Here is a 24,481-nt window from a genome sequence, read left to right on the forward strand (position 1 = left end):
TTGAAATCTCCCCAGAAAACAGTCCAGGAAGGGAGTTAGAACTCTTTTGATGGATTGTGGAGTTAAAGATTCATAATCCCGAACATTTCTCACTGGTCTCACAATAAATATCACTATTTTACAGAGTTTTGATAAAATGAGCCAACTTTTGTGGAAATATTTAATTAAAAAAGGAGCTAACTTCCAATTTCATTGCCTTCTTACCTCTGCAGAGAGAAACAAATGCTGCCAACATGGCCTTTGTAAAAATAAGTGGTAAATTAATAAATATTTTTATTGTTTCTATTTTGTGATCCAGATTACAGTGTTCGTATCTGTCCAGGATTGCTGATTGTTTACCGTTTATAATTCTGTAGGGATATTGAAGTTATTGCATCTGCTCCTTTAATTTCCTATCACTTTTTGTTGAACATTACTAAAAACAATGGGTGTCTTCCGTTTTGCATTAGAATATGTGTATTTACATTAAAGTTGTCTTTGTCTAATAAACAAACCTTCTGCCACATCTCTTATTTTGTTGCAGCAGCTCTGTATTAAGGGGTCGATGCTTCATGTCTTTGTCTTTTGTTCCCAACAGTCGGAGGATCTTGGAGCCTGTGCCCAGTTTGAAGCCAGTCGAAATGCCAGGAATATGATGCCAAGTGCAAGTTGTGGCATATTCACAGAATTTAGCTTGAGAAAGCCCTCCTCAGAGACTGACATTGAAAACTGGGCATCCAAACATTTCAACAAACATACACAGGTACTCCATAAAAGAAACCAAACTCCTGAATTTGTGTTCTGGTAGTAATCCTAACATTTTGCTTGTCAGTCTTCTTGGCCCACTGTATGTTTTTTCTTTAGAGTTCAGATATCTGCATGTGTTGTGGACAGGTTATCGGAAAACAATCATATCAATGATTACATATACATGGCAATATGTCTATGTAATACAAACTAGACCAGTTTACAGCACATATTTTATGTGGATAGAGTGCAACCAATTCAAACTTTATTGTTCTAATACCCAAATGAAAAATAGCATTGTGCTATACAGATGGTAAGGTGTCTGATAAATACACGGGGCCAAAATGGAAGTCAGATAGTGATGCATGTTTGCATGTAAGTGAGCTACACCACATGCCTATGAGATGTAATGGCTTCTACTGATAAACTATTTGACTGACGTCCATTGTCAGTCCATTGTTATTATTGACTTTTTACTGTAACATGCTGTGTGATAGAATAGACTGATTCATGTCTGTTCACTGTCTTCCTACTGTAGGGTTTGTTTCGGAGAAAGGTTTCCATTGCCAACATGCTAGCTTGGAGCAGTGAGCCCATAAAGAAGCCAATGATTGTGACTACAGACCGAGGCGTAAAGAAGGAGGCTGTGGACATCTTTAAGCTCATACAGACCTTCATGGGAGACCGTCGCTCCAAAGCGGACCCTCTTTCACTGGCTCTGGAGGTCTGTATTCAGTTTACATCTCTGGTCTGTCAGGAGTTTAGAGAGCTGAGGCACGAAAGTCAGCTGTTTCTATCCCTACTGGTTTCTTCCTATTCCTACTCCAATTTCACCTTTGAGGGGGCTTTAGTTTTCCATGATGTATTTGGCATGATATAAAACACCCTGTTGTAGTTTTGGAAAAGGCTTCAAATGTAAATAACATAGGTATACAAATCCACAATGTTTGAATCATACATTGCTAAAAATCGACTAAAATGACTCGAACATTTGAGGGCAAGCACAGTAAACCTCGAACTTGATAAGCTCTGATCTGGTAGTAAAATCTGCACTGTACGTACAGTTAGTGCCAGTGATGGCATAGTTACCTTGAAAAAGTAACTTTAATCGGACTACTGATTACTCCTTAAAAAAGTAATTTAATTACTTTACTGATTACTTGATTTGGAAAGTAACTAAGTTAGATTGAGCCCAAGCTGGTTTTCTCACCAGGTGCTCAAACAAACAGACACTCAACAAAATTGTTATGAAAATAAGTCTTTCTTGACTGCATTAAACATAAATACATATTTTTATCAAAAAATAAAAGTACTTCTTGAGTTCAGTATCATAAACAATTAATTGCTTGATATAAAAAAATGGTATCTTTCTTGACTTCATTAAACTTATACTTTTATCGTTTTTTACAACAAAAGTATTTCACTTTGTTAAACATAAATGTTTTTCTGCATACTCCTCTGTGAGGCACCTTGGCATTTACAGTAGTGGGGATTTGGTTTACTTTGGCAAGAAATGAAAGTGAGAAAACCATGTTGAAGGGCAGCATTCCTTCTACTACATAATGTCTGACTGACTTTTTAAACTCTAAATCACTTACTGGTTTTGCACCGAGGTTTAGTTTTTGTATTTGGGTGGTGGGGGCCCTCATGTCCAAGACTGGCCCAAAGCAATGCAAACTAAGCGGGTGCTTAGGGCCCCGTGGCCACCAGCGTGGCCCCTGATTTCTGATTTCAGGGGCCACGCTGAACTGATTTCTTTTTTTTTTTTTTACTAATGATTTCTATGTGATTATATTAAAAAAAACAGACAAATTCATTGTATATTTGATAATGTAAAAAATATTGTTTATATGGGCAAAAAAAAAAAAAAATTACTCTTGGGGGCACCCTAATAGGTCACGCTTCACCGGTAATATGAGCTGCAATATGCAGTGTTCATCCAAACCTCCAAAGCACCGGTTTAATATAAGTTTGCAAATTAATGTAGTTAAACAGGACTTGTTATTCAGGGAGAGTGAAAAGAAAGAGGAAGAAGAGGAAAAAAGCCAGGATATACACTGCCTGGCCAAAAAAAAAGTCGCCACCAAAAAATGGTCACACTCTCTAATATTTTGTTGGACCGCCTTTAGCTTTGATTACAGCCAGCATTCGCTGTGGCATTGTTTCAATAAGCTTCTGCAGTGTCACAAGATTTATTTCCATCCAGTGTTGCATTAATCTTTCACCAAGATCTTGTGTCTTTTGCCATGGTTGTTTAAGAAATGAGGAGTTACTCATTGCATCAGCTGGGGTTAAATAACTTGTTGCCAGCTGAAAGATAATCGCCTATGCAGTACTTATCCAATAGGAGGCTTGTACCTATTTGCTTAGTTAAATCCAGGTGGCGACTTTTTTTTTGGCCAGGCAGTAGCCTGGCCAAACACAGGCAGTTTGCATGTGTTTTGGTAATGTAATGCTTTCAGAAAGGTTTGTGGAGCTGCTAACAGAAAATTAGGTAACTGATAGTGACCTTGAATGGTTCGGTTTAATAGCCAAACATTTATGCTAGCACTTTTGTATTTGTTTGAAGCTGAGTTTAACTTTAAACAAGTTGAGTCTTGTGGTTGGCCCTATTTATTTCTCAGGTTTTTTAGGCTTTATAATGTTTGATACCAATAATTAAAACCTCTCAATGTTTGACATTGCCTAGCAAAATAGTTTTACATCAGGCTACACACTGTAAAACATTTGAGCCGCATTTAGTTGTCTACTATTTTCCACTGTTTAAGTCAAATAAATTTAGCGAGTTTTAGATTTTGAACCTAAATGTGAGAGTTTAGTGTCCTGTTCATATTAAATGTTTTTGAGCAGAATTGATTGTGATGATTAATAAAATTTATTATTAGATCAGAAATTTCGTTCATGCAATTTGAAACAAAAATTTTAATTATTCTAAAGTAAAATAAGTAGTTATTTTAACTTGACTCCTCCTTGGGCTGCCACCTTATCGTGGTGGAGGGGTTTGAGTGTCCCAATGATCCTAGGAGCTATGCTGTCTGGGGCTTCATGCCCCTGGTAGGGTCACCCAAGGCAGACAGGTCCTAGGTGAGGGACCAGACAAAGCGCAGCCCGAAGACCCCAATGATGAAGGAAAACCTTGGACTTGGTGGTCCCTTGCCCGGACGCGGGTCACCTGGGCCCCACTCTGGAGCCAGGCCTGGAGGGGGGGCACGATCGCGAGCGCCTGGTGGCCGGGCTTTTACCCATGGAGCCCGGCCGGGCTCAGCCCGAAGAGGAAACATGGGCCCCCCCTCCCATGGGCCCACCACCCGTGGGAGGGGCCAAAGGGGTCGGGTGCACTGTGTGATGGGTGGCGGCCAAGGGAGGGGACCCTGGCGGTCCGATCCTCGGTTGCAGAAGCTGGCTCTTGGGACGTAGAATGTCACCTCTCTGGTGGGGAAGGAGCCAGAGCTAGTGCGCCAGGTCGAGAGGTTCCGGCTAGAAATAGTCGGTCTCACCTCGACGCATGGCTCTGGTTCTGGAACCAGTCTCCTTGAGAGGGGCTGGACATACTTCCACTCTGGAGTTGCCCAAGGTGAGAGACGTCAGGCAGGAGTGGGCATACTTGTTGCTCCCCATCTCGGCGCCTGTACGTTGGGGTTTACTCCGGTGAACGAGAGGGTAGCCTCCCTCCGCCTACGGGTGGGGGGACGGGTTCTGACTGTCATTTGTGCTTACGGGCCGAACGACAGTTCAGATTACCCACCCTTTTTGGAGGCCTTAGAGGGGGTACTGGAGAGTGCTCCTCCTGGGGACTCCCTTGTTCTGCTGGGGGACTTCAACGCTCACGTGGGCAATGACAGTGAGACCTGGAGGGGCGTGGTCGGGAGGAACGGCCCGCCCGACCTGAACTCGAGCGGTGTTCTGTTGCTGGACTTCTGTGCTCGTCATGGATTGTCCATAACGAACACCATGTTCAAGCATAAGGGTGTCCATATGTGCACTTGGCACCAGGACACCCTAGGCCGCAGTTCGATGATCGACTTTGTCATTGTTTCATCGGATCTGCGGCCGTATGTCTTGGACACTCGGGTGAAGAGAGGTGCGGAGCTGTCCACTGACCACTACCTGGTGGTGAGTTGGCTGCGGTGGTGGGGTAGAAAGCCGGTCAGACCTGGCAGGCCCAAACGTGTTGTGAGGGTCTGCTGGGAACGTCTGGCGGAATCCCCTGTGAGACGGAGCTTTAACTCCCATCTCCGGCAAAACTTCGAACACGTCCTGGGGGAGGTGGGGGACATGGAGTCTGAGTGGACCATGTTCCGTGCCTCCATTGTCGAAGCGGCCAATCGGAGCTGTGGCCGCAAGGTTGTCGGTGCCTGTCGCGGTGGCAACCCTCGAACCCGTTGGTGGACACCTTCGGTGAGGGATGCCGTCAGGCTGAAGAAGGAGTCCTATCGGGCCTTTTTGGCCTGTGGGGCTCCGGAAGCAGCTGATGGGTACCGGCGGGCAAAGCGGCATGCGGCTCGAGTGGTTGCTGAGGCAAAAACTCGGGCGTGGGAGGAGTTTGGAGAGGCCATGGAGAAAGACTTCCGTACGGCTTCGAGGCGATTCTGGTCCACCATCCGGCGTCTCAGGGGGGGGAAGCGGTGCAGCACCAACACTGTTTATAGTGGGGATGGTGTGCTGGTGACCTCTACTCGGGATGTTGTGGGCCGGTGGGCAGAGTACTTCGAAGACCTCCTCAATCCCACCAACATGCCTTCCATTGAGGAAGCGGAGCCTGGGGACTCTGGGTTGGGCTCTCCAATCTCTGGGGACGAGGTCGCCAAGGTGGTTAAAAAGCTCCTCGGTGGCAAGGCCCCGGGGGTGGATGAGCCCGGAGTTCCTTAAGGCTCTGGATGTTGTAGGGTTGTGTTGGTTGACGCGACTCTGCAATATCGCATGGACATCGGGGGCAGTTCCCCTGGATTGGCAGACTGGGGTGGTGGTCCCCCTGTTCAAAAAGGGGGACCGGAGGGTGTGCTCCAATTATAGAGGGGTCACACTCTTAAGCCTCCCTGGCAAGGTCTATTCGGGGGTCCTGGAAAGGAGGGTCCGTCGGATAGTCGAACCTCGGATTCAGGAAGAGCAGTGTGGTTTTCGTCCTGGTCGTGGAACACTGGACCAGCTCTACACCCTCAGCAGGGTCCTGGAGGGTGCATGGGAGTTCGCCCAACCAGTCTACATGTGTTTTGTGGACTTGGAGAAGGCGTTCGACCGTGTCCCTCGGGGAGCCCTGTGGGGGGTTCTCCGGGAGTATGGGGTACCGGGCCCTTTGATACGGGCTGTCAGGTCCCTGTATGACCGGTGTCAGAGTCTGGTTCGCATTGCCGGCAGTAAGTCGGGCTCGTTTCCGGTGAGAGTTGGACTCCGCCAGGGCTGCCCTTTGTCACCGATTCTGTTAATCACTTTCATGGACAGAATTTCTAGGCGCAGCCAAGGTGTTGAGGGGATCCGATTTGGTGGCCTTAGGATCTCATCTCTGCTTTTTGCAGACGATGTGGTCCTTTTGGCTTCATCAGGTCGTTATCTGCAGCTCTCGCTGGAGCGGTTCGCAGCCGAGTGTGAAGCAGCCGGGATGGGGATCAGTGCCTCCAAATCCGAGGCCATGGTCTTGAGCCGGAAAAGGGTAGAGTGCCTTTTCCGGGTCAGGGGGGGTGTCCTGCCCCAAGTGGAGGAGTTCAAGTATCTTGGGATCTTGTTCACGAATGGGGGAAGAAGGGAGCGGGAGGTCGACAGGCGGATTGGCGCAGCGTCTGCCGTTAAGCAGGCGTTGTACCGGTCCGTCGTGGTCAAGAGAGAGCTGAGCCAAAAAGCGAAGCTCTCGATTTACCGGTCGATCTACGTTCCCACCCTCATCTATGGTCATGAGCTTTGGGTCGTGACCGAAAGAACGAGATCGCGGATACAAGAGGCCGAAATGGGTTTTCTCCGTAGGGTGGCTGGGCTCTCCCTTAGAGATAGGGTGAGAAGCTCAGTCATCTGGGAGGGACTCAGAGTAGAGCCGCTGCTCCTTCACATCGAGAGGAGCCAGTTGAGGTGGCTCGGGCATCTGGTCAGGATGCCTCCTGGACGCCTCCCTGGTGAGGTGTTCCGGGCACGTCCCACCGGGAGGAGGCCCTGGGGAAGACCCAGGACACGCTGGAGGGACTATGTCTCTCGGCTGGCCTGGGAACGCCTCGGGATTCCCCCGGAAGAGCTGGAAGAAGTGGCCGGGGAGAGGGAAGTCTGGGCCTCCCTTCTGAAGCTGCTACCCCCGCAACCCGACTCCGGATAAGCGGAAGAAGATGGATGGATGGATGAATGGATTTTAACTTGATATTGTGAGTGGAAATAATAGATACATGTGTGTCCTTTAACTAGGTGGGGGTAGTTTTTTCCTTGCATATTGTGAAAGTATTATTTGGTTTAAACTGCAGAAATAAGTTAGAATTTACAATTCAAGATTAATAAACTTACAAAAGAATGTTTACACAACTTCTTGTTAAAGAATGTTGTTAAAATCAACTTCATGAACTTTAATTTCTTGTTAAAACAAGTACAATTTTCTTGTTGACTTAAATGGCATTTTCAAGGCAGCAGGTGGACTTTCATTTTCAAGTTAAACCACCTTCTAATGTTTTACAGTGTATGGCTACTCCATTAATATATCAGTGAGCTACTCCAAGTTGTAGTTGGCGATATGATGTTTGTGGCTAAAACAAAGATTATTTATATATTAACCTATAAGTTGATATAAAACTGCAGGAGAACTGCAAAAATTATTTGATGGCACAAAATCAGTCCACATCCACATTCTCAGACAAGAAAGACTCACCTGGTATAAATTAAATGTTTAGCTATTGGGATTGAGAAATTAATTTAATCCAAGTATATCATAGATATGTGTGTATGTATTCCATCTTACGTCAAATGCATGCTAGTTTTTTGGGGGGTTTTTTGGGCGGGGGGTGCTGTGTTTATTACCACTAGATGATATATGCATATATAATATAAACAACACTGTCAGAGATGCAATGAGAGCAGGTGTGTGAATGATCTAATCGTCTTACTGTTGATTGCAGCAATTCACATATTAGCAACACAGAGGGCCTCAAAACCAAAATTTTCTTAGGACCCCATGGAGGCTTGGGCCGGCCCTGCTCCTGTTACAGCTCTCATCTTTGAATCACCTGGTGGCGCTTGCTCTTTCAGTTTGATTGTCGTGTGCTGAAACTCTAGTTTCTTCAGAATTGATGTACTATTTTTGAAGCGAGACAACTTTCTTGCCAGTTCAGAGGATACATTGAACCTTCGTATTGTCATCTTTTGCAGATATAACCTCAAAATAGTTCCTGTTTTTCCAGCAACAAAATGCATCTTTCTCTCCTCCCTCCATCGTTTGCGTTTCTGTCAAGACGTGCTATCACTGCTGCTGATAACGTGATTGAATTGTTGCATAGAAACGGAGGTCACTCTCCAAGATGCATAGAGGAAATAAGATTAAATTAATTGAGAAAATGAAAAAAACAGTAACACACAGTGATTTGGATGAGTAACGTTAATCTTTTTACTGGATTTGAAATAGCAATGTATTAGTTTACTCGTTACTGAAAAAAGTTATCCGATTAGAGACTTACTGACGTCACTTGTTAGTGCTCCTTAAATTGAGTTGTTTGGGAGAGAGAGTGTTAAACACAGAATAGTGGCCTAGAGAATGAGAATATGTTAAGAGCTAACTGTTTCAAACAGATATACAAACTACAGCATGTTAAAATAGACTATAGTCACTTGTTCTTTTTTTTTTAAGAACTAACTTGAAGAGCTCAGTTTCCCAGATGTCTGTTTTAGGGTACATGGCTCTCAAGCAAAACATGGAGTCTTCCTTGACTGCCGATCTTCTTTTTCATGGAAGCTACATTGTTGGACATGTATGTCACATGGACCACCAGTGTTTGCAGTTAAATAAACACATTGGACGGTCAGACATTAGCAGTGTAATTTAATATTGTCTGATTGAAAACTTAGCTTACTGGACTGATATCACACCAAACTCTGCCACAGTTGTGTCCTTGAGAAGAGTCTGTAGGTAACATTCCTGGAAGTTACACCCACAATAAGTCTTTTAGCACAACTCCTAGAAATAAGTTGAATAAAGATAAGAGCCTGTCTTTAACTAGACAGTTTCCTGGCTTTCTCTTTCAGGTGGTGGTGCGGGGGTGGAGTAACCAGGGTCTCCGTGATGAGCTCTACATCCAGTTGTGCCGTCAAACTACAGAGAACTTCCGGTATGACAGCCTGGAGCGTGGCTGGGAGTTGATGGCCATCTGCCTAGCTTTCTTTCCTCCCACCCCCCGTTTCCACACCTACCTGGAGGGTTATATCTACAGGCACATGGACCCACTTAATGACACTAAAGGTACATGAGTGGGTATAGACATTAAGCACCACATTTCATGCATCCTCTCAGTGTACTTACATTTTTACTTGCTCATTTTTGTCATTTTGCTCATTTCTCCAGCCTCCGATTTAAATTGTTCCATGTTTAATTGTTATGACTGGTCAGAAGATGTCTTCACTTTGTTTCATTTATTTTTTTATTTCAAACAGGTTTCTTAATCAAAAGAAAACAAGTTATCAGTAAGACAAGAGAAAACATGTGCATACATCACTAAGAATAAAATAATTAGCTTGCATTTTCTGTTGAAGTTGTCATGTTGGAGGTTAGATGCCTGACCCACATACAGAAACACACCAGGGAAACTTGGAAATCAGATAAAGGTGATTTATTATACAAGTGATAGAAATGACAGAAAGAGGGGTTTTTGACTACTGGTCAGGGAACCAGGCTTCCCGGGACACTAGGGAGAGACGAAAGCAGAGGTGAGATATGTGCAGCGTAGTGGGAATCTGATGACAGACTGGGTAGCTTACTGGATTGATGAAGAATCCACCAGGGGGGAAATACTGTGGTGACTTGGGTTAGGTTGGTCCTGGAGAGGGAGCTGAGAGCTGACAGAAGGTTTTGGGTTGCGTTGGAGGGTGGACAGGTAGACTCACAGGCAGTGGATGAAGAGGAGCAGTTCATTGCCAGCAATGGATGAAGAAAACCAGAAGATCCTTCAGTGAGAGTTTGCTTGAGGAGGTTGGGTTCTTGGGCAACACGAAGGGAATGGTCCAAGGCACCACAGGGGAATTTCTAGAAACAGAACAAAGAAAGTCCTTAGCTAGAGATTTGCTAGGTGATCTCAGAGACGAGCTCAGAGTGGCTCAAGGTACCCAGATAAGTTAACACTCAGGCGCTGAAGTGCTGGCAGATTGCTCCTCCTATACTCAACACTGATGGCAGCAAACAAGTTACAGGTGTGTGAAGGTGCAGGAGTCAGGCCCGCCTTCCAGGTACATGTGGTATCCAGGCTCTATCTGGTGGACAACTAAAAGAAAGGAGCAGACAACAGTCCCCAAAACCCCAGTTCCCAACAGAAATGGAGTAGGAAGAAGTGAACACTTATTTAATACTACCTCTTCTCTCAATTTAATGAAATATATTACTTACCGACTCAGTAATTACAGAAATTTGTCATTAAAACCCTGTTATGGTATTCATAATGATAGTAATAATTGTAAATAACAACTGGACATACAGCATCAGAATATTACAAACTCTTTGCCGATATACACCCTATAAATTCTTCATAATTTGTGTTATATAACAAAGACTAAAATCCAGAAAAACAATGATGATAGTGATAGTAAAATAATAATAATCTGCTAATAAGGGTAATAGTAACCCAGAAGAATAGCTAAGAGGCAACACTTGATATTCATGCATTTCAAGCTATGAACCTAATCTGTTGAAGTTGACTTTGTAGAAAGTCACACTGACAAACACTTCTAGTTAACTTCTAGTTGAATCCATCTGTTAAAGCAGTCAGCTTTCAGTAGTGTTGCTGGGCTCCCAAGGTACTTGTGTTTCATTTTAACATCAACATTAAAAACAACAATTTTTGTTTAAACCTTTATTTTAGGTAACATGTTTAAGATCTTGTTCTCATAAATATGTCTTGTGTTGCATGTCAGGTCCCTCAGGAGACAAACTGAGCAGTCAGAGTCCAGAAGGTTCGGACATGTTCTGAGAGGAGATAAGACCTGATATGCAACACAGGACATGTATGCAAATGAGGACTGATCTTTTCTCATCAGTCAAGTGGGAAAAACAAGACACTAAGGTCTGTGTTGTTGCCACACTGGTGTGACTGTAGCTCCTGAATTAATGAAAAGAATGAGAAAAGAAAAAAAGTGATAGAAGAAAATCTATTTATGTTGAAAGAATCCATCAGCATGGACTCAAACAGGAACAGTTTTAATTGCTGAAACTTTGTCTTTTTGTTTTCAAGGAGTTGCCATTAGCAGCTACGCCAAATACTGCTACAGGAAACTGATGAAAGCTGCTTTGACTGGAGCCAAAAAGGTAAAGATTAACCACAGATCTAAAACAACTGAGCTGGGGAAACGTGCAGAACAAAAAAACCCAGAAGATGCAAAAGTTTGTAAGATTGTGACAATTCACAAACAGGGAAGACATACCATACTCAATCCATCTAATGCATTGGAGTACTGTACTGATATATGACTATCAGGTTTTGGTAGCCCTGTGTGTTCCATAAATGTTTCTGTGTGTCTCATCAGGGGCTCCAGAAGCCCTCTCTTGAGGAAATCCAGCACGCCAGGAATGCCATATTTAGTCCATCCATGTTTGGCTCTTCATTAGAGGAAGTAATGGTGCTTCAGAAGGAGCGATATCCAGACCGCCAGCTGCCCTGGGTCCAGGCCCGTCTCTCTGAAGAGGTTCTGGGTCTCAATGGAGACCAAACAGAGGGCATTTTCAGGTGAGGGACATATAGAAGGAAGCAAAATGAGTTCAAGTAAGAAAATTGGCAGAAGCTGGAATATGGAGGAGTTAGATAGCGTTTCAGTTAGCCATAACAGACAAGAACTCTGTTTCTTAAAATATATATGGGTGCTTTTTGGTTTGGTTACCTCATCATACTTCTCTGGTAATATTTGGAAGCATGATTGTAAGTTCGTTCTAATTCCTTTTCTGGGTTGGGTGGAGAATTAACTGTTCTCTATGCTGAGTTCTTGATGTATGAGGTTACAGAAGAGTCAGTGAGTTGAATTCATGAATTCCATTTATTAATACCAAAATACAGCTGGTCCATTATGACCTGCTACCTTTAAGAGCTAACAGTCAAAATGGCATCCCAGAAGAGTTTGTGATCTCCTTTTTAGCCTCTATCTAAGTTACGCCCCAAACAGGGTGTTACCTAGCTCCTAGTATGCTGTAATCTTAGCTATGAGGGCGTTTCCTAACCTGTCATTTCTTTTAGCTTTAGATCAGCAACAATCTAAAGAGAGAAGGAAAACACAGAATTATTTATTCTCAACATTCCCTCTTTTGGGATAAATAGCAGTCATTAAATATGTCCATGTGTGTTCTAAGCTATCTAGTGGACCATTCCTTCCAGCTGTCACCAGGAATCTTGTCCTCCTCCATACATCAGTACATCTCCAGTAAACCCCCATAGGATCTTGGTGTTGCCACAAGTTATGAATGCTGCGATGCTACACTGCAGCAGCTTGAAGTGGGCCAGGACCGCCGGAGACTGCAACATGATCAACAGAAAACACAGAATCTCCAGGCTGGTGCAGCTGTTGAAGATGTTAGCTTGGGTGGCTGCTCCTTGGTCATCAGCAGCTTGTTGAACTACTGCAGCTTGAGCTCAGCATAGAGCCACATGTCCAGCCTCATCAGCAGCTCACCTCGAGAGTCGGTCACATTGGTAGAATCCTTCACCTGGCAGGTCATCCTGATGAGGAAGGTGACCAAAGTGTCAGTGCATTGCTTCTCCACAGGTTTGCTGAGCATGGTTGCTGGTACACCAAGGCACTCAGAAAGCACCAATTACTTCAGTTAGTAAATTAGTTTGTTAGTAAAAACAAATTTCCAAACTGGATGAGACAGTCTCTTAATTAAAAAAAATCAATAAATTCCATCTACTTCAAACCAAGGCTGAATTCTGATTGCTCCTCTTCCATTATATTCATCCCCACATTGAAGTAAAATTATCAAATTAATTAGAATCTCAACATAGTATTTCAATTTAGATTGGAATCATAAGTTGTCTCCAAGACAAGAATATTTTGTAACCAATATAATGAACTTAAATCAATCTGCAGCTGTTCCATAATTTCTGATTTAAATCATACATCCAATCGTATTTATTTTACCCATCCTGTAACCTTCTTTTAAACACTTTAAAGTGATCACTTTAAATGAAAAAGAAGTCCTGTTTTGAGGATAAAATAAGTGAAAAAAAATTTAGAATATGCCATGATGAAAGATCAAGTCTGCTAAAGATCTCCCAATCTTCATCAATGCCACATCCCTCTTTTATGTGATTCCAAAGTATTTATAATCAGTCAAGAGTTCCTGCCATAAGAATGAATAAAATGTGTTGTGTGCTCCAAGTAAATCTGTCCTTTTTTTTTATCTCCATTCTAAAAGATAACCTGAAAAGTAAGAAAAAAATGTACCAACATTTTAGTTTCCAATTTTTATTATACCAAGTAAATTTGAAGCAGTTATCTATAAAGCAAAATTTCTAAAGTTTCAAAACAGCAGATGTCACCCTGTTTGTTTTCAATGTTACCTGTAAAATCTTGAGTAAAAACCCTCCAATCAGATGATTCTACTTTAAATTAAATTTTGATATCAAAGTAGAATTTATGTAATCATTATCATTTTAGAAATCTCTGTGCAGTATTTGTCAAAATAAATTTATCCAAAACAGGTCACAGGCCCACATGTGTAACAGTTCAAAATGTCCCCCTTTTTTTTACACCATATCACTCACCACTAGTTTTATTACTTTTTCCACCTTTTTAAAAAGATTTTCTATTTAATTAAGGAACATAAAACCACTGTAACTTTCCCTAGATTTTTCCCCATCGTAATCTCTACATAGTTTAAAAATAAGAAGATGGACTCATTTTAAGCGATAAAAGACAAAACAAAAAGAAAAGGCGTTTGATAAAAGACGGAGGGAGCAGCCGCTCTATTTGCTGCACTATGATTTGGAGGCGAGTTATGTTTTTTCATAGTTAACATTTTTATCTGAATAAACATCCATATTTATTAAGCACATGATAGTTTCCACATATCATCTCTGATGTCCACCGGATTCCCTTCAGTGCTTACGTCACTGCGTTTTCTAATTGGCTACCTGTCACATTCAATATTTAACAGGTTGCGTTCTCGCTCCCAGTTAGGGAAACCAGGGCAAAAAAAAAAATTTTAATTGTGTCATGTGAACTAGGCTTTAGCTTACACACCAACATGCAGAAGCTTTATCTGACGATTCCTGCCTTTGCCTTTGATCTCTAGGGTTCCAGGGGACATAGATGAAGTTAATGCTCTAAAGCTGCAAGTTGATCAATGGAAAATTCCCACAGGACTGGAAGATCCACACATCCCAGGTGAACAGGATACTATGTTTTTCTAATGTTTCTATCATAGAGATAAAAATTGTTCCATGTATTCTTTGTAATACCTCAGTAACATGCATCTGGTGGCAAAATTAAGTCCAACTCTCTTTCAGATCCAGTTACACAGTTTTAATCCTAAACATTGCTTAGTAAAGTCAGTTGATTAGAACTGAGTTACAAAGCATGGATTGCATCAAGTTCTTGTCCTGAGCAAGTCAGTGGTGAAAGTGAAAAGCATTTATTTCCTTTTAACATAGAGACCTCAAGCAAAGTCTGTGAGGGTTTAAAAAGGCAAAACTTGTGCAAAGAAGATGGTTTAGTGGCCCTGGTAGTTTTTGTGAAATAATTCAGTTTCTGTGCAAAGTAAAGCATCTAACATAAAACTATGATGTTTGGAAAAGCTGTATTAAAAACATTGTTCTGTTTAACAGCACTTGGGGAATTTTTGAACAGTACTTAAAATTTAAGGGGAGGGGAGAGTAATATTTTTGACCTCAACTATAACTCCATACATTTCTCTAACTCATTTTTATAGACTAAGATATGATGTGTCATGAATTGGATTTGTTCTGCTCAACACTTGAAAGGGGCCAGTCACTTGGTGACTTTGTATCACCTGTATAATTATGGTAACTTATCTTGTTTATTAACCTGAGTCAGTTGAGCATGTAGATATTAAGGAGGAGGGACTGAAAGATGGATCTGGGGATCTGAAGATCATCAGGGTATTGTTTAAATGTTCTAACCTGTTGCTCTGTGTTGTCGGGTTCAATCCCAGCTTCTCTGTTGAAACTCTGGTACCGGGAACTGGAAGAGCCGCTGATCCCTCACGAGTTCTACGAGGAGTGCATTAGTAGCTATGACAACCCAGAGGCTGCTGTCAATGTGGTTTTGGGCCTGCCACACATCAACAAGCTGGTACTCTGCTACCTCATTCGCTTCCTACAGGTAACAGACTCACTCACAGTGCCATGAAGATGTGCTGTTGTATCAATCACCTGATCATTTTCTGATTCAGTTGGAGCTGGAATATTTCAACCATTTCACACTGAGGCAATTGATGAACAACTGGTTCCTTTTACTTTTATTCATATACAGTATGTAATGGTGCATGGTAATAAATTCATCCCAGCTGTACTTGATTAAGGGAGTTCTTGTCTTCCTCTCGAAAATTATTTTTGCAAAGTCACAACATCTATATTCAGTATAACCTGTTATCAAAAAACTTATCTCCAACAATGTCTAGAGCAATCCTATTTCTCCAGGAGTCAGGAATGGTTTTGTCAGTTATTCTGCCACATCTTTTTTTCTTTTTTAAAGGCAGACAAACATGCTGAAACTCCCCATACCTCAGCAGACTTAAAGGGATCCATGATTAGTTGTAACATCCATCCATCCATCCATCCATCTTCTTCCGCTTATCCGGGGTCGGGTCGCGGGGATAGCAGCTTCAGAAGGGAGGAACAGACTTCCCTCTCCCCGGCCACTTCTTCTAGCTCTTCCGGGGGAATCCCAAGGTGTTCCCAGGCCAGCCGAGAGACATAGTCCCTCCAGCGTGTCCTGGGTCTTCCCCAGGGCCTCCTCCCAGTGGGACGTGCCCGGAACACCTCACCAGGGAGGCGTCCAGGAGGCATCCTGACCAGATGCCCGAGCCACCTCAACTGGCTCCTCTCGATGTGAAGGAGCAGCGGCTCTACTCTGAGTCCCTCCCAGATGACTGAGCTTCTCACCCTATCTCTAAGGGAGAGCCCAGCCACCCTACGGAGAAAACCCATTTCGGCCTCTTGTATCCGCGATCTCGTTCTTTCGGTCACGACCCAAAGCTCATGACCATAGATGAGGGTGGGAACGTAGATCAACCGGTAAATCGAGAGCTTCGCTTTTTGGCTCAGCTCTCTCTTCACCACGACAGACCGGTACAGCGCCTGCTTGACGGCAGACACTGCGCCAATCCGCCTGTCATCTCCCGCTCCCTTCTTCCCCCATTCGTGAACAAGATCCCGAGATACTTGAACTCCTCCACTTGGGGCAGAACACCCCCCCTGACCCGGAGAAGGCACTCTACCCTTTTCCGGCTCAAGACCATGGCCTCGGATTTGCAGGCACTGATCCTCATCCCGGCCGCTTCACACTCGGCTGTGAACCCCTCCAGTGAGAGCTGCAGATAACGACCTGATGAAGCCAGAAGGACCACATCGTCTGCAAAAAGCAGCGATGAGATCCTAAGGCCACCAAATCGGATCCCCTCAACACCTTGGCTGCGCCTAGAAATTCTGTCCATGACAGTGATGAACAGAATCGGTGACAAAGGGCAGCCCTGGCGGAGTCCAACTCTCACCGGAAACGAGCCCGACTTACTGCCGGCAATGCGGACCAGACTCTGACACCGGTCATACAGGGACCTGACAGCCCGTATCAAAGGGCCCGGTACCCCATACTCCCGGAGAACCCCCCACAGGGCTCCCCGAGGGACACGGTCGAACGCCTTCTCCAAGTCCACAAAACACATGTAGACTGGTTGGGCGAACTCCCATGCACCCTCCAGGACCCTGCCGAGGGTGTAGAGCTGGTCCAGTGTTCCATGACCAGGACGAAAACCACACTGCTCTTCCTGAATCCAAGGTTCGACTATCCGACGGACCCTCCTCTCCAGGACCCCTGAATAGACTTTGCCAGGGAGACTTAATAGTATCCTCCTCTATAATTGGAGCACACCCTCCGGTCCCCCTTTTTGAACAGGGGGGCCACCACCCCAGTCTGCCAATCCAGGGGAACTGCCCCCGATGTCCATGCAATATTGCAGAGTCGCGCCAGCCAACACAACCCTACAACATCCAGAGCCTTAAGGAACTCCAGGCGGATCTCATCCACCCCCGGAGCCTTGCCACCGAGGAGCTTTTTAACCACCTTGGCGACCTCGTCCCCAGAGATTGGAGAGCCCAACCCAGAGTCCCCAGGCTCCGCTTCCTCAATGGAAGGCATGTTGGTGGGATTGAGGAGGTCTTCGAAGTACTCTGCCCACCGGCCCACAATGTCCCGAGTTGAGGTCAGCAGCACACCATCCCCACTATAAACAGTGTTGGTGCTGTACTGCTTCCCCCCCCGAGATGCCGGATGGTGGACCAGAATCGCCTCGAAGCCATATGGAAGTCTTTCTCCATGGCCTCTCCAAACTCCTCCCATGCCCGAGTTTTTGCCTCAGCAACCACCTGAACCGCATGCCGCTTCGCCCGCCGGTACCCATCAGCTGCTTCCGGGGTCCCACAGGCCAAAAAGGCCAGATAGGACTCCTTCTTCAGCCTGACGGCATCCCTCGCCGAAGATGTCCACCAACGGGTTCGAGGGTTGCCGCCGTGACAGGCACCGACAACCTTGCGGCCACAGCTCCGATCAGCCACCTCGACCACCCGTGAGAGGGGCCAAAGGGGTCGGGTGCATTGTGTGATGGGTGGCGGCCAAGGGAGGGGACCCTGGCGGTCCGATCCTCGGTTGCAGAAGCTGGCTCTTGGGATTTCTTGAGTTGTAACGATAGACTTTATTTGAGAAATATTTATGTTATATGTAAAAACAATACCGTAACAGTAGTGTAGGTTGTTTTGTTTTTAGACATTTAATAAAATATTGTCACACGAACGTCGCCATGTTGTTCACGCTGCAATGAATTCAGGTAAATGATGTGTATAGGTCCAACTGCGCTAGCTCTGTCCAGCCAAACGGGCTTAACGTTATTAAGCCTTTTCAATTTGAACCGGAGCACATCGAAATCGATCAGAATGTAGAAATCAAAAGAGGTGATGAAGATGACAAGGACCAAATGGATGAAGAGGACAGAGTTGGCCGTAGGAGTTGGTGTTTTGCTGCTGCTGCTGCTACCTTCAGCTTTGTAAATGAAACAATTAATGACACGTACCTCTGGTCAGACTGTGATCTGGTAAGTACTTCTATAGCTCTGTGTCTGGTCCACTAACAGCTGTTTAGCTCAGTCCTCCCTAGCTCATTCACCTGGGGAAGAGTGCCATGTGTCCAGACAACAGCATCAACACTGTAAATCCCTGCAGTCCACTGGCTGTAAAATGTATCTTTTGGTCAAAAAACACAAATGACACAAAATTATGTTTTCTGTTTAGGTTTTTGCCCAACCTGCCAATGTAGCCATTACCAAGATGGATGTGAACAACCTGGCCATGGTCATGGCTCCTAACTGTCTACGTTGCCAGTCAGATGATCCCAGGGTGATCTTTGAGAACACCCGTAAGGAGATGTCCTTCATTCGGGTGCTCATCCAGCGACTAGACACCAGCTTCATGGATGGGATCTTATAGCGCCCCCTACAGCTGTTCAGTGACCTACAGCCTCTCCTGTGCTCCCTTTAACCTGCTCCCTGCACACTCCCACAGCACATGGACACCATACATTCAAATCGTTGCTGCTGGTGAATACTTGGCAAGTTCATGTTTACTTTTGACGACAAAAACTGCCTTGATTTGAGTTTGGCTGCTTTACATTTTGAGTTGTATCAGCTGTTTCAATTTCTGTGGATTTGGTCCAGCTGTAATATTGCATATAAACCAACAATGTTTGGTTGGGGTTTGCTGAACCTAACAGTACTGTGTGTGCCTTCACATCCATTATTACACTATAAACATTCAGCTTGAAGATTTCTGCAGGGATCTCATCATTACATGAATTTCTCTTTCAGATCTGCAGACCTCTGGTTAATTGTAAGTTTTGTATGAAGTTATTTTCACTTTCTGTTGCCTGGCTTAAGTAGACATTCACTGTCAATTGCACACTTCCATACAAGTCTTACAAGTCTGCAGTAATGCCATCTGATTAGAGGAGTGTTCTTCAGTAAAGTTAAAGAACTAGTGCATGTTTAGCAGACATTCCACTAATGTCTCACACTTCACGGGAGAAACAGCTTTATCGATATGGTTTGGCTCTATCTGTTTATCGTTATGACTCCCACTAAACTTATTAGGAGCTAAGAACTCTGTAATGGAATACATTTCTTCATTTGTCCATTTGTGATCTTGCCTGAAGATGAACAGAAAATCAGGTAAAACCATGGTTTCATAGACACAGAGGAGCATCATGCTGAAGAAGATGGAGCCCTGTTTTGATTACAGGGCGATGAAGTTTACTCTCCTCTGGGTTTGGAGAATTTTCATAATGATCCAAGGTTTATGAAGACAGGCTCTCCTCACCCTGCAGTTTTGCTGTTTAGGGGCAGCTTAAAGACTTGAGTTCAATTCCTTTAAATGGCATGAAGTGATTCAAAAGCTTGATTCCAGCAGGTATGGATGCTCTACACTCACAGGCCACTTTATTAGGTACACCTGTCCAACTGCTCATTAAAGCAATTGTCATATCAACCAATCACACATCAGCAACTCAATGCATTTAGGCATGTAGACATGGCCAAGTCAACATGCAGATCATTAAGTCACTTAATGTTCAAAGCCATGATAAGTGACTTTGAACAACACCAACAACCCATGGTTGTTGGTGCCAGACAGGCTGGTCTGAGTATGTCAGAAACTGCTGATCTACTGGGATTTTTACGCACAAACATTTCTAGGGTTTATAGAGAATGGGCCGAAAAAGAGAAAATATCCAGTGAGCGGCAGTTCTATAGGCCAAATGCCTTGTTGATGCCAGAGGTCAGAGGAGAATGGCCAGACTGATTTGAGCTGATAGAACGGCAAAAGTAACTCAAATAACCACAACTGAGGTATGCAGAAGAGCTTCTCTGAACACACAACATGCCAAACCTTGAGGCAGATGGGCTACAGCAGCAGAAGACCACACCAGGTGCCACTCCGTTCAGCTAAGAACAGGAAACTGAGGCTACAATTGGACACTAATTTTGTCTGTTGTCCAATTTTGTCCACCAAAATTGGACAATAGAAGATTGGAAAAACGTTGTCTGGTCTGATATATGGTAGGGTCAGAATTCTTGTCAACAAGTTGAAAGCATGGATCCATCCTGAATGTATCAACGGTTCAGGCTGGTGGTGGTGGTGCAATGGTCCTGGCACACTTTGGGCCTACTAGTACCATCTTCTGATGGCTACTTCCAGCACCATGTCATAAAGCGTGAATCGTCTCAGACTGGTTTCTCGAACACGACAAAGAGTTCACTGAACTCAAATGGCCTCCATAGTCACCAGATCTCAATCCAGCAGAGAACCTTTGGGATGTGATGGAATGGGAGATTCGCATCATGGATGTGCAGCTGACAAATCTGCAGCAACTGTGTGATGCTATCATGTCAACATGGACCAGACTCTCTGAGGAATGTTTCCAGTACCTTGTTGAATCTATGCCATGACGGATTAAGGCAGTTCTGGAGGGAAAAGGAGGTCAAACCCGGTACTAGCAAGGTGTACCTAATAAAGTGGCTGGTGAGTGTATAATAATGTCTTTGATCTGTAACATTTGCACAGCATCGGATTTGCCATGAGTTTAATTTCCAGAGTTTTTTAAAAAATAATATTTGAATTGCTCCTCTCCCCAGACCAAGCCGCTGGTTGTGACTGATTAATTGGCCATGTGGTCTGACCAGCAGGACCAAGCAAAGAGCTCTGATCTGCCTATAGCTGAGCAGCTTCTAGTTTTGTCCTCCTGATTCAGTTAATCGTTGTTGTTACTAAGCAGACCAGTAAATTATGTCCTCAAATTTAGCAGAGCTATCATTATCGGTGAGACCTGCTGGAGCAAAAGCAGCATGTGTGGTGCCCTGGGTTTTTCTGCACGTTTTATAATAGACGGACAAAGTTTGAATGGACTGTGTCTGTGGTTTTCCCCCAAACTGACCACTGAAGTCTTTCACTTCATCTGTGTGGTGCTGATCAAGTGCTAATGGCTTTCACTTTGACTCCATAACACATAGTTGTAGGATGCAAGTTGCTCTCACAGTCTTGTGTTCTACAGAGTTGGGTTATCAGAATGAAATCTTCACATCTATTGACTCTGCCAAAATGGACTTTGCCCATCGATCAGCTCCCCAGAAGCTGTGAACTACAGATCCAGGGAGGATCAATGATATCACTGCCAGTAAACCCCTCCTTCAATGCTATTGGCTACTTTGGGACTTCACAGCTGCTTTAGCAGGAACTGAGACAACAGAGCCACTCAGCCCAGACAGGCCTTTCAGCTCACTAGTGATTAATCAGTGTGTGCATGTGTTCATTTGTCTTTGCTTAGAAGACAACTTATACATCCATTCAGTCTTTGAGTAAACAATGGTGTATTTGTTTGAAATATTTTCTATGTTTAACAGAGTTTGTTTTTAACTGATTCTTTTATAAATAATTTATTTATATTTATTTCAGATTTTTCTAATGCCTTTGACATGCTGTATTGTAGACTTACTGTAAGTGTGTATGTTGGGTATTGGGTGTGCGTGTGTGTGTGTGTAGGTCTGTGTAATTCTCAACATGCAGGGTGCATACACATTGCCGTTGTTGGCCGACTATGAGCAAACACACAGTCGACTGATCATTAAGTCATCATTAAGCTGATGATCAGGCATATGATGAAACAGTCAAGCTATTTATCCCTTCAAACATTTACTTAAAGTGAGTCCCTGAAGACAAAAACAGTGTGCATTGTACTACCCTAAGTAGTTTCTCAATTATAAAAATCCAGTTGTCTGTAATTTGCTATGTATAATCTTCCTTATATCAAGTTAACACTAAACTTGATGTAAACAAATTTAAAACTGGCTACATGCCGTTCAACGATTCTCATTGCATAAATTACTGCACTAACTTTCTTATTGAAGGAGAGAATTTTAACGGCTAACTGAAATGAAAGGCCAGATGGTTGCAGCCATATTCACCCCTTATACTCATTCAGATACAGACTTTATATGTGACTCTATAGTGTGTAGGCTGTAACAATGGGTAGACACAGGGGCACTATCTCTGCTAAATGCTCCTCACATTGATTGAGGACTAAAGACCCAATCTAAATCCATGCCATGTCAGCCGTCCAGTAGTATGTACTGTAGATATCCACACTAAACAGTTTTGGATAAAACCTTCCTTTGGGTTTGTGCTGTGGACATTTCAGATGCTGTCCGTAATGTCAATGACACCCACATGACCAGAGGTGTGACTGTAATGCTGACTGACTTCTTCAAACAAGATAGTCAGCTTGATTTATGTTTGGCCCATCAGGCTCCAATGTAATTTGTTATATTGCTAAACAATTCTGGGATATTTTTGTTGGTTTGGTAAGCCTGTGTTCTGTCTATGAAGACATTTTGCCTGTGGGAGCTTCAGAGATGGCTGAGCTGTTGTGATGTGGCAGTGTGAATGTTTGGTGTTTGTGTTTTTTTAATGTGGCAGATGGTCTGGTTGTAGACTAAACAACCGATTAGCATGTTCATAGGGTCACTCTTGTCCTAAGCTGAAATTTATTACAATGTGACAAAGAAAACAAGGTAAAATCATAATTGAAGCGATAGCTTTAAACAAACGTAAAAAAAACTTTAAAAAACAGCAGTCTTATTAATCCATATTTTGGATCCTTTTTTTCCTACTTGGTTTGTACTTACGATGAATTGGTAGTTGTGTCAATGCTTATTGTCTAACATGGCCATACCACCTTATTGTCAGTCTCCCAATTGTATGTTAATGTCCGCAGTCACACACAAGACCACACCATATCAGAGACATCTCTGGAGGTGTAATGTTTAATAAACATTCAAATGACAAACTGATATGGAATCATCTTTTTTCCTCCTTCAGCACTTGGATGCAAAAAAACAAATGAAATGATAGAAAATTATCTGCTGTTTATGGCTACTTTGGGTTCACAGGGGAACTGGTTCCCATCTCCCATGGTAAATGAGGGACAGGGTCCACTCGTCTCTCCGCTGTCAAAGACAAATCAAACTAATTTCAAAGAATTTCCGTAAGGTGTTCCCATTTTCTGTGTATAATTTCAGGTCAGAGCCATCCAAAGCTTTGGATAAAGGAAATGGGTTAGCATCATTAGCATTAGCATCATCAGTTTTACATTGCTACTGATGCTAGACATAATTAATAACATTCAACAACATTTCATCCTCCAGATTTTCTTTTACATATTGCTGATGTGGTCCACCATTGTGTCTGTGGATTTCCATCCCTCAACCAGTAAAAAGCTGGAGGATTGAAGCCTCTTCAGTGCCATGTTCCATGTCTCAGGGTCTCTGTCTCCTGGGTTCTTCCTCAGGTCAAGGGTTAGTCTGTGTGGAGGGGGATGAATCATCAGTCTCTTAGCAAACTCCAGCAGATCAGCAGGCTGAATGAAATTGGACCTGTTTAAGAAAAAGAGACACCATTCTGTAATACAGTTAAAAGGCAGAAATACAGAACCAGTCGAAGGTCAATCAATGTCTGGTTCAATGTAACCAGTCTGTCAACCAGATAATGTCTGGTGGCTTTTGAAGTAAAAAAAAAAAAACTAAACAAATTTAGAATTTATTGCTGTAACATTTTAAATCTTAAATATAATATTCATGAACAATACTTTTTAGAGCATAGCAGTGGGTGTATCGAGATTTAAGGGTACATGGATGTTGTGGATCTCCGGAGGACTGGAGGAGGTTCCTGCGGCCTTCTCCACCAGGGGGCGTTCAGGAGCTTCGTGGTGGGCGTGGTCGGCGGATCCTGCCGGCACACCTGCTGCCACTTACCTTGTTGGGAGGAGTATTTCAGGAGGACATCGTCAACACTCTTGTGCCAGAGTGTTAGCTCGTAAATGGTTTTCGTTGCCGCGGAGCTGCCGGCAATCTGTCCGTCTGGGTTCCCTGTGGCCGGAGGAATCATCGAGACCACACGACCTGATCCTCCTTGTTTTCCCGAAGAGCCGGTCTCACCTGTCCGCCCTCCAACGCCGCCGTCGCCCGTCCTCTCTGCTCCAACCCCTGATCCACCGTGCTGCCTATCCCTCTCAGCTCCGCTTTTTCCACCAGCAAGTAAGGCCTCGAACCGCTGAACTTCCGTTTCCCTCCCGTCATTCTGTTCTCACTTCTGTGTTCCTCTTCAGGAAGACCATTGGTCCGGTTCCGCCCTCCCGAGTGTCCCATCCTGGATGTCTTTCACATTTTGTACCGTGTTTATAATAAACCACTGATCTTGCCTTGGTCTCTCTAGTGTGTTCTGCGCATGTGGGTTAAACAAGTAAACCAAAACATGACAATGGAACCATGAAT

At 43.9% G+C, this 24,481-nt stretch overlaps 3 protein-coding genes across 7 annotated transcripts in view; 2 read left to right on the forward strand and 1 right to left on the reverse strand.

Moving 5' to 3' along the window:
- LOC116726039 (rho GTPase-activating protein 39-like) overlaps nt 1-23,002 on the forward strand; it is a 51,223-nt gene extending 28,221 nt beyond the window's left edge. For both annotated transcript variants that reach the window (XM_032572520.1, XM_032572521.1), the window contains exons 3-10: nt 578-742; nt 1,265-1,450; nt 8,929-9,142; nt 11,121-11,194; nt 11,413-11,612; nt 14,171-14,262; nt 15,050-15,219; nt 18,399-23,002. In XM_032572520.1, the coding sequence (XP_032428411.1) occupies nt 578-742; nt 1,265-1,450; nt 8,929-9,142; nt 11,121-11,194; nt 11,413-11,612; nt 14,171-14,262; nt 15,050-15,219; nt 18,399-18,593 (1,296 nt within the window). In that variant the 3' untranslated portion in view covers nt 18,594-23,002. The remainder of the gene's footprint in view (nt 1-577; nt 743-1,264; nt 1,451-8,928; nt 9,143-11,120; nt 11,195-11,412; nt 11,613-14,170; nt 14,263-15,049; nt 15,220-18,398) is intronic.
- Nucleotides 1-24,481, forward strand: part of LOC116726052 (uncharacterized) — a 591,833-nt gene that overhangs the window by 255,508 nt on the left and 311,844 nt on the right. The gene's annotated exons all lie outside the window — the stretch shown is intronic.
- LOC116726045 (leucine-rich repeat-containing protein 41-like) overlaps nt 22,960-24,481 on the reverse strand; it is a 91,575-nt gene continuing 90,053 nt past the window's right edge. For all 4 annotated transcript variants that reach the window (XM_032572535.1, XM_032572531.1, XM_032572534.1 and 1 more), the window contains one exon: nt 22,960-23,584. In XM_032572535.1, coding sequence (XP_032428426.1) covers nt 23,365-23,584 — 220 coding nt within the window. In that variant the 3' untranslated portion in view covers nt 22,960-23,364. The remainder of the gene's footprint in view (nt 23,585-24,481) is intronic.

The sequence above is a fragment of the Xiphophorus hellerii genome, chromosome 9, assembly GCF_003331165.1.
Source record: "Xiphophorus hellerii strain 12219 chromosome 9, Xiphophorus_hellerii-4.1, whole genome shotgun sequence".
Taxonomy (NCBI): Eukaryota; Metazoa; Chordata; class Actinopteri; order Cyprinodontiformes; family Poeciliidae; genus Xiphophorus; species Xiphophorus hellerii.